The sequence below is a fragment of the Micropterus dolomieu genome, linkage group LG07, assembly GCF_021292245.1.
Source record: "Micropterus dolomieu isolate WLL.071019.BEF.003 ecotype Adirondacks linkage group LG07, ASM2129224v1, whole genome shotgun sequence".
NCBI lineage: Eukaryota > Metazoa > Chordata > Actinopteri > Centrarchiformes > Centrarchidae > Micropterus > Micropterus dolomieu.
The window spans coordinates 27,881,345-27,894,318 of NC_060156.1; the positions used below are offsets into that span (position 1 = coordinate 27,881,345).

At 38.8% G+C, this 12,974-nt stretch overlaps 1 protein-coding gene across 2 annotated transcripts; it reads left to right on the top strand.

Moving 5' to 3' along the window:
* Nucleotides 1-11,719: 11,719 nt before the first annotated feature.
* LOC123974325 (histidine-rich glycoprotein-like) lies at nt 11,720-12,974 on the top strand. 2 transcript variants are annotated; one of them, XM_046054943.1, is made up of 3 exons: nt 11,720-11,814; nt 11,959-12,413; nt 12,571-12,974. In XM_046054943.1, exons 1-3 carry the CDS (start codon nt 11,796-11,798, stop codon nt 12,604-12,606), a joined length of 510 nt encoding a protein of 169 aa, XP_045910899.1. In that variant the 5' UTR covers nt 11,720-11,795; the 3' UTR covers nt 12,607-12,974. The 2 variants fall into 2 exon arrangements, with proteins under 2 accessions (XP_045910899.1, XP_045910900.1); XM_046054944.1 differs by lacking the exon at nt 11,720-11,814 and having other exon boundaries at nt 11,829-12,413.

Here is a 12,974-nt window from a genome sequence, read left to right on the forward strand (position 1 = left end):
AAAAACATGTTTTGTTAATGAGACCAAATGTTTGTGCTTGCAATAATGTGAGAAATTGACCTTCACATGGTGAACACATTAACTGCCTTTGAAACACTCAGTACATAGACAGTGACGACCCATGATGGTTTAACCTTTATCAGAGTGAGAAAGTTGGCAAAGCAGACACATTTTTTCACAGCCTGCACCACCTCCCCTGCACATAGCAACACGTATTGGTATTAGTTTTACTGTTCTTTTTTTTACACCTCTGCATCGGCAAAAAGATATCTGCAAACTCTGCTGACTGCCATAATCCATCAGTCTCTGAAACAACTTATTTTGTAAGTGGCGCTAAAAATGTGGTTGTGATTGATGTTTGGAGATGTTTTATTGACTAAAAGATCTTTTCAGTCATAGCAACAATGTTTGAAAACAGGCATACAAGACAAAACTAACTGGTAAAGCCAGTGCTTTCTACTGTTTGTACAGAATTAAGCGTGGCCAGATGCTGATAAGGAAGCCGGTTTTATTCACCTCCTCCACCTTACAGATAAAAATCTACACATATATTCAAATGTTCCTGTGGATCAGTCAAAAGCAACTATTGGATTGGTCTTTACTACGCTTGTACTCCATAAACAAATCTGAAGTTATTGTGCTTGGACCCAAACACCTCCAAAACTCATTATCTAAAAGATATAGTTACTCTAGGCAAGGCAAGTTTATTTGTATAGCACATTTTAACAACAAGGAAATCCAAACTGCTTTACATACAACATAAAAGCAACAAGGAAATATAAAAAAGTTTAAAAGCAGCATAAAACAGGGGTGGCTGTGGCTCAGGAGTTAGAGCGGGTTGGCCATTAGTCGGAAGGTCGGGGGTTCAATCCCAGCTCCCCCAGGCTGCATGTCGAAGTGTCCTTGGGCAAGATGAACCCCGAATTGCACCTGGCGGCTGTTCCAGTGTACGAATGTGTATGAATGATAGTTTCTGTTTGAGCACATAGGCTCAGTGTGTAAAAGCGCTTTGAGTGGTCGAAAAAGACTAGAAAGGCGCTATACAAATACAGAGCATCATGTGACAGAGCACTTCGTCTAATAAAAATAACACCACTGAACTACTTACATTCACCAGGTTAAAAAGAAAGCAGTGGCTGGTGCTCATTGCATTTTTCAGCTACACAGAGCACATCAGTGTATATATATAAACTTTGCGGTACACAGAACATGTTGCAAATCAACAACAGTTCATTTGGTTGCTAGATGGCATTGCCCTGGCCTCCAGCTCCACCATACGGAATCTCTAAATTATCTTTGATTAGCCTGTGTCATTTAACAATCACATTAAACAAACTTCAAGGACTGCCTTTTTCACCTACTTATTACAAATATCAGGCATATCCTGTCTCAAAACGATGCAGAAAAAGTAGCCCTCCATTTGTTTTTTCTAGGCTGGGTTATTGCAGTTCCTGCAGGCTGCCCAAATAAGTGTACTTACAACAACTAGGAAAATACATAATATTTCTCCCATATTCGCTTCTCTACATTGACTCCCTGTGAAATCCAGAATATAATTTAAAATCCTCCTCCTCATTTACAAAGCCCCTAATGGTCAGGCATCATCATTTCTGAAAGAGCTCATAGTGTCTCATTATGCCACTAGAACACTGTTCTCCCAGCATGTAGGGTTACTTGTGGTTCCTAGAGTCTCCAAAGGTAGAATGGGATCAACTTTTTTTCATTTCCCATGTGTATACCATAATGTTTTCACTTGTGAAATCAGCTCTAAGACTGACACTTAAGATTTAGTCCAACACTTCACTTAAATTAGGACTGAGATACTTGATAACTAACTTTTAAGCACAGCTTTGGGCAAAGATTTTTTTTTACTCTTAAGTCAATTCTTAGCAGTGTTCTTATGAGTAATTCTGAGCAGCGCAACAAATACGGTCCCTGAACTATCCCTTATGCTGCTACAGGCCTAGACTACCTGGAGACTTCCCAAGATGCACTGAGCTTCTCTCTCCTCTCCTCCCTTTCCATCTGTATGCATTCTTATCCCATTAATGCATGTTACTAACTTGACTAAGTTTTGTGCTTACTCGTTTCTCTCCTTTGTCCTTCAGTGGTTTTCTGCAGGTGTTTTTATTGATATTTGAATAATTACCATTATCGTTTTACATCTCTATGTGGAGCTTGCATTGTGCTACTGTGTTGTATTTCCTCCCGCACTCTCTGACTCTACCTTGACTAGATTCGATATTTTATTTTTCTAAAGACTTGACCTAAGACTTGAATCCCACAAATTTTGACCTGAGAATCGAGACTCCTTTAAGACCTGACTTGAGACTTGACTTGAATTGTGACCCTAAAGATCTGATTTTAGACCCATACTTGACTCCCTATAGACTTCACTTGAAACTTGAGATATGACTCCGTAATGACTTGATTTTAGACTCCACCCCCTAAACACTTGACTTAAGTCTAACAGTTTGAGAATTGACTTGACCTGAGACTTTTTCAGTTAATACTTGACCAGAGACTTTACTCCCTAAACACTTGACTCTAAACCTGAGATGTGACCCCCTAAAGACTTGACCTGACTTGTCAGCGACCACGTCCACATCGCCCTCCAGAGTACTTCACAGAAGGGGAAACAGACACGCAGGCAGGCAAGAGGCCAGTTGCAGAGGCACTAGCTGGCACAGGGGCAGACAGAAAAAGGCTACCAACCAGGAGGCTAGCAGGCTGGGTGCTAGCAGGCCGGGAATCAGGCATGTGGAGGCTAGGACGCCGGAGCTCAGGGCCAGTGGGCCGGGAAACAGGCAGGTGGCTAGCCAGCTGAGGGACTGAGGTTTGGAAAAAGCTTGAGAGAGACAAGGATCTGACAAACAATGAACCAGCACTGAGTGAAGGAAGCAAACCACTTAAATACAGTGAGGAAGAAACTAATCATACACAGGTGAAAACACTAAATCAGAGAGACCACAACCACAGGAAGTAAAAAACAACAATGACACTGAAGGCAGGCATCTACAAACTAAAACAGGAAACACTCAAAACCCACACCCACCACACCAGAACTGTAACATCTTTTCAAACCACCATACTATCTGTAATAATGTGCAATACTGATTTCCTTTTGATTGTTGATGTCTTACTTTTACTTTTTTGTTTGTTTTTTGATGCACTTTTAATAATGCTATGTATTATTGCTGCTTGTTGTATTTTATTATTTAAGGCGACCTTGAGTGTCATGAAAGGCACCATCAAATAAAATGTTTTTATCATTATTATTAACACAGTCAAAAGAAAGAAGTTAAAATTTTGCCATTTGCTGTTTTAATTGTCCACATTCAGAGACCTGAAAGAATTGCAGCTGTCTTGCAATTTGCTCATGAAGACGTGACTTGTCCTTCAAGACTTGAGACTGAACAACTAGGTTTTACAAGTCAAATTTGAACACAATTTCTTTTTATGAGAATGAGTTAATATAAAAGAAAATTATAGTATTTGTTCATTATTTAACAGCATCATTGCCTCTTACTATGTTGTCCAGTATGTGTGTGATACAAAATGTTAAAGGAGAGTTCAGGTACACTGATAAGCTTCACAAAGCCGACATAGACGATAAACTTTCAAAAGTAAGTGAATAAGCCATTTGCGTGTGTAGGTTTGCAAAGAAAACAGAAAGCATTCTTCACTTGTCATAGGAGAAAATACGGGTTTTGTTTACTGATACCATCACGCTGATTAGCTTTGAGGAAAATGTTTCCTGAAAACGGGTTTGTTTTTGTTTGTTGTTGAGCAGAGACGAAGGAATTACATGGTGTGCAACAATCTTGCAATGTTCACAACACCATCACAAATAACATAATAACAAATGTGCTGTATTCTTTTAGTGTACATAGCAACATATACACGTAGGGTATTCTACAGGTTAACTGCACAACCTCTCATATACTGTATCCTCACAAAACAAACATGTTTCTCATGACATTGCAGGCACTGCCCCTGATGAACTGATCCAGGACGAGGCGTGGCTTCACATAAAAGGAGCAGCGGGTAACTCTGCATCTGTAGATCTGTTTTCTTGCACACGGTAAGTTCACCTGGACAACTCTGCTGATCATCTGTAGCTCTCTAACTTAAAATATGGAAAGAGCATATATGTGCAGGGGTCATGGTCGTTGTTGGTATAATTTTGAATTGTTGTACATAGCACCTTAACACGCCTTGCAGTTGCATTTGCCTAATTTGAATGTTAAAGTTCATTGCCATCTCAGGTGTTTTGTTATACTTTGTGACTTTTATTTGCTCACTGCGGATCTGTGTCTATTATATCATTAACAAATTTTATTTTCTTCAATGTTAGGTTTTGAAGTGCTTTTGAAATGTTTAAACACAAGAAAGGTAAATACCACAGATGCTTTTGGTTCATCCCGACCTCTTTTTCCAAGTGTATTGAATGTATTGGCTGATAACATACTTGACATTTATATTTACCAAATATTTGTATAACTAATTACAGAAGGACACGGACATGGTGATGGCCATGAACATGAACACGAACAGGACCATAAACATGGGCATGAACATGTGCATGGACATGGGCATGAACATGGGCATGGACATGGGCATGAACATAGGCATGGGCATGGGCATGAACATGGGCATGGACATGGGCATGAACATGGACATGGGCATGGACATGGGCATGGACATGGGCATGAACATGGGCATGGACATGGGCATGAACATGGACATGGGCATGGACATGGGCATGGACATGGGCATGAACATGGACATGGACATGGGCATGAACATGGGCATGGACATGGGCATGAACATGGGCATGAACATGGGCATGAACATGGGCATGGACATGGGCATGGACATGGGCATGAACATGGGCATGGGAACAAGCGCAGGCACAAGCACAAGCTTGGCCACGAGCATGGCAAATGTCACAAGAAGGAGAAGGACTGTCACGGTGTAAGTTTCAACAATGCATTGTTCAGTTTATTCACAACCGAAAGTGGATTTTGTTCAGAGTTCAGAGAAACATGAAGCATAAAATGTTTGTGCCATCCATCCTAATGAAAACTGATCACAGGTTTGATCTAATGTTTTTAAAGGTTATTTATGGAGGAATAAAACTCATTCAAAGAGTGATAAGCTGTCATTGCTGATTGAATCATTTTGTTTGTTTTTTTCTTTCCTGTTCATCCCTGCTGTAGTCCTCCAGCAGCTCCTGTAGCAGTGACTCTGATTAGATCAAGATTCCTGGATGAGAAAAGAAACAACACAAGTTACCACCGGGAAACCCTCATACTTACTACCTTACGCAAAAATCACAAATTAACTTGAAAAATTTATATTCTCGACCCCATCAAATGTAAGCAAGCTGTTGTTAAAACATGTAAAACACACATTACGTTTTCAGTGATTATACAGCATTGTGTCAAGAACTAAGGTAATAAATTTTAAAGTGAAAACAGAAATGAATGGATTCTTTCTATACATCTTAATTAATTCTCTCTTCTAACTGATGATAATTTCAGTTGTTTTCATGACACAGCACTGTCTTTAAATTGTTGACTTGGTAGGATTTGGTACTTGAGATGTGACTCCCTAAAGACAATCTTTGACATTATCCATAAAGACTTCACCTGAGAATTTACTCCCTATAGAGTTAACTTGAGACGTGACTCCTTAAAGACTTGACTTGAAACTAAGGACGTTGACTGTCCTCACAATGAGTTGCAAGTTTTTCAAAGCTAGACAGTCAGCTAACAGTGTGAAGTCCTCCACTAAAAACAATGTGTAACATTTCTTGCACCATTAATGAACATACAGTCACAAAAGCACAAATGGTAAACAGAAATTAAAATAGAACCAATAGACAAGTAAGGCAGCTGAAAGAAAGGTAATTGCACTCATTGTGCTAACCACAGCTATGCTATCTAATTTCAAATTATACCTATTGTTCAATTTTCAACTAACAAAAGCATATACTTCTGAAAGCCAAAAATGGTGAATAAAATACTTAATGACAAAAAGTGTCCAAGTCAACAATTCATGAAAGAAAATTGCAGCAGTGGAAGGCAACAGCACTCTCTACCATGCTAAACTGACTGTGTGGTAATCCCTTGCTCTACAACTACTGCTTTTCATATAACCAGCATGGGGCACTGCATTACACACATTTGCTGAACAGGGAACATTTTCTCAATAGGGTGCAGTACAGGATGGGACTACCTAAACACTTGATTTGACACTTAGCATGTTACTATATAAAGACTTGACCTGACACTTTTCTCTAAACAGAGTTTACTTGAGATGTGACTGTCTAAGGACTTGACTTGATACTCCCTAAAAACATGAATTAATTAATTCGCTAGCTTCTGTTACACTGACACCAACAAGTCACAAAAAGTCTCAAGTTACATGCAGGCTTTTTAAAAGCACATTGCTTAAATACGACCATTTGGTGCCAAAGTAAGACCTTTTCAAATCCTTAACATAGTGGCTTTGATAATGATATAAAAGTATATAAAAACAGTGGTGTTATAAAATATTATAAATTAATTAAAGTGTAAGCTTACACTCCTTGTAGCTCTTGAGCATGAGAAACTCTGACGGTGGATTTGCCAAATATGAAACTATAGTTTCTGCCATATTTTCAAGTTAAACCAGAGGTTCTCAACTGGTTGGTCGTGGGGTCATTTTTAATGGGTCACGGATGTGAGTGTGGCATGAAAAGAGCAAGGGGCAAAATATCGCACTTTTTAGTGTCAAGATGCTCTGCTTTTTGTAGGATATTACTCATGATACAGAAACAGACGTTTAGAACCTCGGGGCAGCACTGTTCTTTAAAATGAAATGTTTTAAAATGTAACAAACAATTAAGACTGTCTCTTAAGATGCACTGAAGGTTCCTGAAGCATGTCAAATGTTTTTTTTATGAGTTTAAGGTTAAAAAGCCTATCCAAAAGATAGGCTACGTATGCTCTATGCAAACAGTTCCTGAACTTGTCCTTGTGCCTTAAAAAGCTACCTCAAAACCATTTTAGCCACCCTAAGATGAAATTTCTGTCATCATCTACTCATCCTGATGCCGAAAGGACTGAAGTTTTGTCAACATTCAAGCTCTTCGGGAGTTTGCCAAGATGTTTGTTTCTCACAAAACTGCAGTGAACGGCAACTTGGCTTCAAACATCCCAAAAATATGTCATGAATCAAATAAATGTCTCCGTACTGCTCATCTGAACTAATCCAAGTGTCCTGCAGCTTACACATTCCTAGATGTTTTGAGAAAAACGTGACAAAATTGTGTTTTGGTTTTGTTTGCTGTGCTTTGCTTCCACTGTGGTGCTGCGTGAACACGGACGGGCTGGCTGGAAGTTACTAGTAAGCAAGTTTGTGTGCGGCGTTGGAGGGAGCACACATGGGAAGAGCAGCAGAGCAAACACAGCTGAAAACACAAGTTTGTAATGTTTTTTTACAAACGTCTTGGCATGTGTGAGCTACAGGACACTTGGATTACCTCAGATAAACAGTATGGAGACATTTTATTGATTATTGATGTATTTTGGAAGATTCCGCTCACTGCAGTTGAGTGGGAAAAAACATCTCTCAAACTCGCAGAAGAACACAGATGTCAACAAAACTTCACCAATCTTTCTATTGACAAAGGGGTGAGTAAATAATAATAAAAATCATCTTAGGGTGAACACTACCTTGTTGTTTTTGCCATGCAAACTTCCTGGAAAATGTTTTATTGAAAAAAACATTTTTTCACTTAAGAAAAATAAATGGGTTGTTAAATTAAACAGTTGACTAATTTTTTTAAAGTCATCGTTTCAGTAAACAAAAACATTAAGAACAAATTTAGGCAATTTAAACTGCAGAAAGATTATGTAAAATGTTGTGTAAATGTTACTTAAATATAGTCCATAAATAAATGTTAGAAAAACTATTTAATTACCTTGAAAAGCCATTGGTTTTATGTGAGATTTTTCAGTTTGAAGCAATCAGAGTTTAGGTAAAACTTACAATGAATGAGGGAGTAAAATTCAATAACCATATTAATAAACATCAGTAAATTACCTGTGGTTTGCTAGTAAAAGAAACTTATATCTGCAAGTAAAGTTTACTTGATGATCGCCCTTGTAGAATTTACTTACAATTTCTAAGTGCTAAAACTTTCCTAGGTTTTCCCAAGTAAATAACACTCCAAATTGTTTTCAGTGTAAGAGAGGAGGGAAACTCCTGGAGCTGCTTAACCCTTCTGATGTGTTTGGTTGGTCCGGTGCCAACATCATACCGTCAACAATGGGTGTTGACGGTATGATGTTGGCACCAGAATGCATTTCACTGCCAGATGTGTTCAGTCAACCTGCAAATGCAGAAGTGAAAAAGGGAAACAAAGAGCCAAACATCAACTGCTTTCAGCATTCAAAGGCTGGAAAACATTTTTCATTGTACTCTGGATATGTTGCAATGTTATCAATATCAAAGGGCAAAGAACCTAATAACGCATGTTTCCCTGTTAAAACAGCATGTGTTGTTAATTGTGATGCTCACCCTGTGTTCTCTCTATCCCTCATGCTCCCACAAAAACAGGTGACATCATGATAGATTATACCTATGTGGATTGTACCTCAGCAGTAATGCAGGCTCTGAGGCACTTCCAGAAGGCCTACCTTGAACACCGTGCTGAGGAGATAAGGTTTACTACACACATACCAATTTGATGGAAGGAATAAAACACGCATAACAAAGAAGAATTTAAACTGAAGTGGCTTTACTGCATGTACTAGGATCATATTTGTTTCCGTACTGTATGTTTAATTTTGTCTGAAAATGTTTTACAAAGACATGAAGGCAAAAAACAACAAAAAAAACAAGACAAAAAACAAGACAAAACAACAGCTGACACACAAAGGCTTTTACCTAAATCATTTCTTAGCTCTTGTTGATGGAGGAATAATTTAAACTCTTCAGGAAAGAGGGGAACTGTTGTGCCACAGCATTAGACAATCAATGGAAAGTGTTTATTTTTTGTGGGTGACATCTTTTCTGATACAACCAATTCAGTCTTGAAATGATCACCTATCTTATCTATATTTTCTTTCTATGTTGACATTCCGGGATGACTCCTCCACCAGAGCTTCTCTTTACAAATCTGTTGTGATAATGCTGCTATCTAAGAGGCCCACTTAATGTGCGATGGTTTATAAAGTTTATGAAAGCATTTGTGTCCATGTTGCCTTATATCCCTGTCCCTTACTTAACGTGCATTTAGAATAATTCTATGGTATCATTTTTACTGGATCCGCTTTGGTGAATGTACTTTACATTGGTTTGTGCTCAACCAAATATCAAACAAACAGCACATTTGGAAAATAAAGCAATTCTTCTACTTATAAAAATATATAATCTAAATAATAAAAATAATAAACTGTGTGACAAAGTGACACTTTTTTCACAGCACACCACCTCACCTGCACATAGCAACATATAGGCCTATTAGTGTTAGTTTTACTGTTAGGTTTTAGTTTTAGCAGACCGGGAGCAGACTGGCACAGAAGACACTGGAGGCAAGACTCTAAAGCACAGAGACAAAAGGGAAGATGAGCACAGCGATTCAAAAAGTCCTTCAGAGTAAGAGACACTAGCGTACTAGTTTTCTGTATGGGACTAATATCACACAATGTTTCAAAAAAAAAAACAATTCTGATTCAAAACTTGACATCTCAGAAAATTGAGGTTAGAAAGGAAAATTGAGGTTAGAAAATTGAGGTTAGAAAATTGAGGTTATTACTTTACATTACATTTACACTCGTATTGTAGACTCTGCTTTCAGAGCTTAGTTTACAACACCCCCGTTTCGGAGGTCTGCTACACAGTGGTGAGCCTGCGACTCACGTGATTTGTGGCAGTGTTGTCATACAGCTCAGTTTTTTGCCCTCGTCACTAACGCTGTCTCTGACACACCAGAATATTTAAGTTAGAGTTAAAGGTGTGGTTGTGGTGACTGGGGATGTTTGTTTTTAACAAGAAGGTATGCAAAGTGGATATTTTCAGAGCAACAATTACCGCCTGTGTTTGAAAACATTTGTATTAGGATAACTGGTTAAGCCAGTGCTTCCTATTTTCTACTGTTCAGAGTTTTGTGTAACCAGATGCTAATAAGAAAGCTGGTTTAAATTCACCTCCCCCACCTTTTTCACAGGAGGAGGATAGAGGTGTGGTAAACTCTCCCCATAAGATTTAAAAATAAAGTAAATATATACATATATTCCTGTGGATTAGTCAAAAACAACAGTTGTTAGTTTGTTCTTACTACAGTTGCAGATTAAATAAAAAAAACGAGAATTTGAAAATTTCAGACAAAAGACTTTACTTGATTTTAGACTCATCTCCTGAAAGAATTGCCAAGGATTGAGAGTTGACTCCCTCAAATCTTTACCTGAGAACTGAGAGGAGACTCCCGAAAGATTTGACCTGACGCAGAAACAAGTCTCAAATGACATGCGGGCCTTGTAAAGCCACATGGCTTGATTATGTACTTATTAGGCCTTGGTTATGGGGTGGTAGTGGCTTGGGGGATAGAGCACTTTTCCATCAATCAGAAGGTCACTGGTTTGATGCCCAACTCCATCAATGTGGGAATGAGTTTCTGTTTTTGGTGAGCAGCTGGCACCTAAGCCTCGGCTCATCAGTGTATGAATATGTGTGAATCAGGTGACTGTGATGTAGTGTGGAGTGCTTTGAGTCAGAAAGACTAGTTGACACATTCAAAAGGAAAATGCTTAACTACAATGCCATTTTAATAGTCCACGTTCAGAGACCTGAAAGACTTGCAACTGACTTCCAATTTGCTTCTGACATGTGACTTGTCCTTCAAGACTTGAAACTGAACAGTAAGCAAGTTTTGACAAAGTTATTTATGAGATCATACATAAAGTTAACATAAAATTTACCTTTTTTTGTATTTATTTCTCATTTTGTTTTCCTTGCTCCAAAACAACTTCATTGCCTATTGCTACGTACAGTGTGTGTGTGTGTGTGTGTGTGTGTACCTCCAGAATGTTAAAGGATAGTGCAGTTACACAGGTAAACATCACAACGCTAGAATAGAAGATAAACCTTAAAAACTGAGTGAATGAGCGTGTGTAGGCTTGCAAAGAAAACAGACAGGTTTCTTCACTCGTCAGAGGAGAAAAATACAGGGTTTGTTTCAAGATAAAATCCATGGAATGGCTTTGAGGGAAATCTTCCAAGCAAACAGGTTTGTCAAACAGGCTGTGCAGAGGATAAGTGAACATCACCTGATGATGAGCATTGGATTGTTTCTAGCTGAGGTGTGGCTTTACATAAAAGCAGAGTCATCTGACTGCTGGGTCTGTAGACCTGAGCACCAGCACAAAGTAAGTTCCCTAGTAGCTCACTAGATAGGATTACTATAAAGTATGTGTCTTATAGACTTAAAGGATGTGTATTAATGGATAGATCAACTTACTTGCATGGATTACCTTTGTTAACTGTATTGCATTATTTTGTCATCTCTTTATCCATAAGACATGCCCTTCTGATACATATCTTTGTCTTATGTAGTCATGTGAGACATGGCTGTATGCATGATGTGTTTTATAAGTCTTTTCCACGGTCAAATGCATTTACTTTCTATACAATAAAGCATTTTAGGTTGACAGCTGTTTAGAGTCACATTTCTTTTGTATGTTTATGTTGTTTGTGTTGAAGTGGCTTCTTCCTGTTTCAGGGTTTGGATCTGACATTTTGAAATGTACGGGAACAACGCAGGTAAGTAACTTTCTTGTTTATACTGTCTTTTTCACTTTTACTAAAACCCCCAAACTGTCCTTTTTGTGAAACTGCCTTTAATTGAATTTTATGTTTATTCAAACTGGGAGAAAATGATGAGCTCCACCTCTTTTGTTTTACTAGGAAACCAGTATCCCCCTGGCTATGTTCCTCAGCCAATGCCAGGACAATACCCTCAATATCCACCAGGCACTGTCCCCCCCCAACCATACTATCCTCAGCCTATTGTTCCACCTGGGTACAATCCTTTAGTGCCCCCTTATGGAGGCCAGGAAGGCTATGGTTATGGACCAGGGCCTGGTCATAATCATGGTCATGAACATGGACATGGACACGGGCCTGGTCATATGTTTGGTCATGGGCATCCTGGGCATGGGCATCCTGGGTATGGGCATCCTGGGCATGGGCATCCTGGGCATGGCCATCCTGGGCATGGCCATCCTGGGCATGGGCATCACGGACATGGGCATGGGCATCACGGACATGGGCATCACGGACATGGGCATGGCCACAAGCACAAGCACAAGCATGGTCATATGCATGGCCATTGCCACAAGAAAGGACGGACTTCTCATGGGGTAAGATGCAGTTTATTCAATATAAAATGTAAATTGCAAATCATGGATTCTTGTGTCAAAGTAAATACTGCACCACTGACAATAAGTAATTTGCATATAAGATAAAACATCCAGAAACTCATAATAATGGAACTGATGATGTGTGTTCTTGCTGTAGTACTCCAGCAGCTCCTGCAGCAGCGACTCTGACTAGATGAAGATTCCTTGATGGGGAGGGAAACAAGACCAGTCGGCACCTGCAATCTTTCATCCTGCTACCTTTTTATGATGATCAGTTTATTTGACCATATACATTTTAAAGCTGTTTTTTTGTTACATCATAACTGTTCACTTGTGATAAACAACATAAGTGACTTCTGATTATCATAAAAGCAATTCATTTCTACAATGTCCTGCTTCTGCATTATCTGTTTCATTTGACCTCATTGTTTCTTATTACACTGTGTTAGCTATCAATGTGTATTTATATTATCTTTATTTACCCAGGGAGCATTAAATTAAGAGCTAATAGTTACCCTGCAGCTTCCCAGCACATTCACTTGGAGCCACTTTTGAGTTACT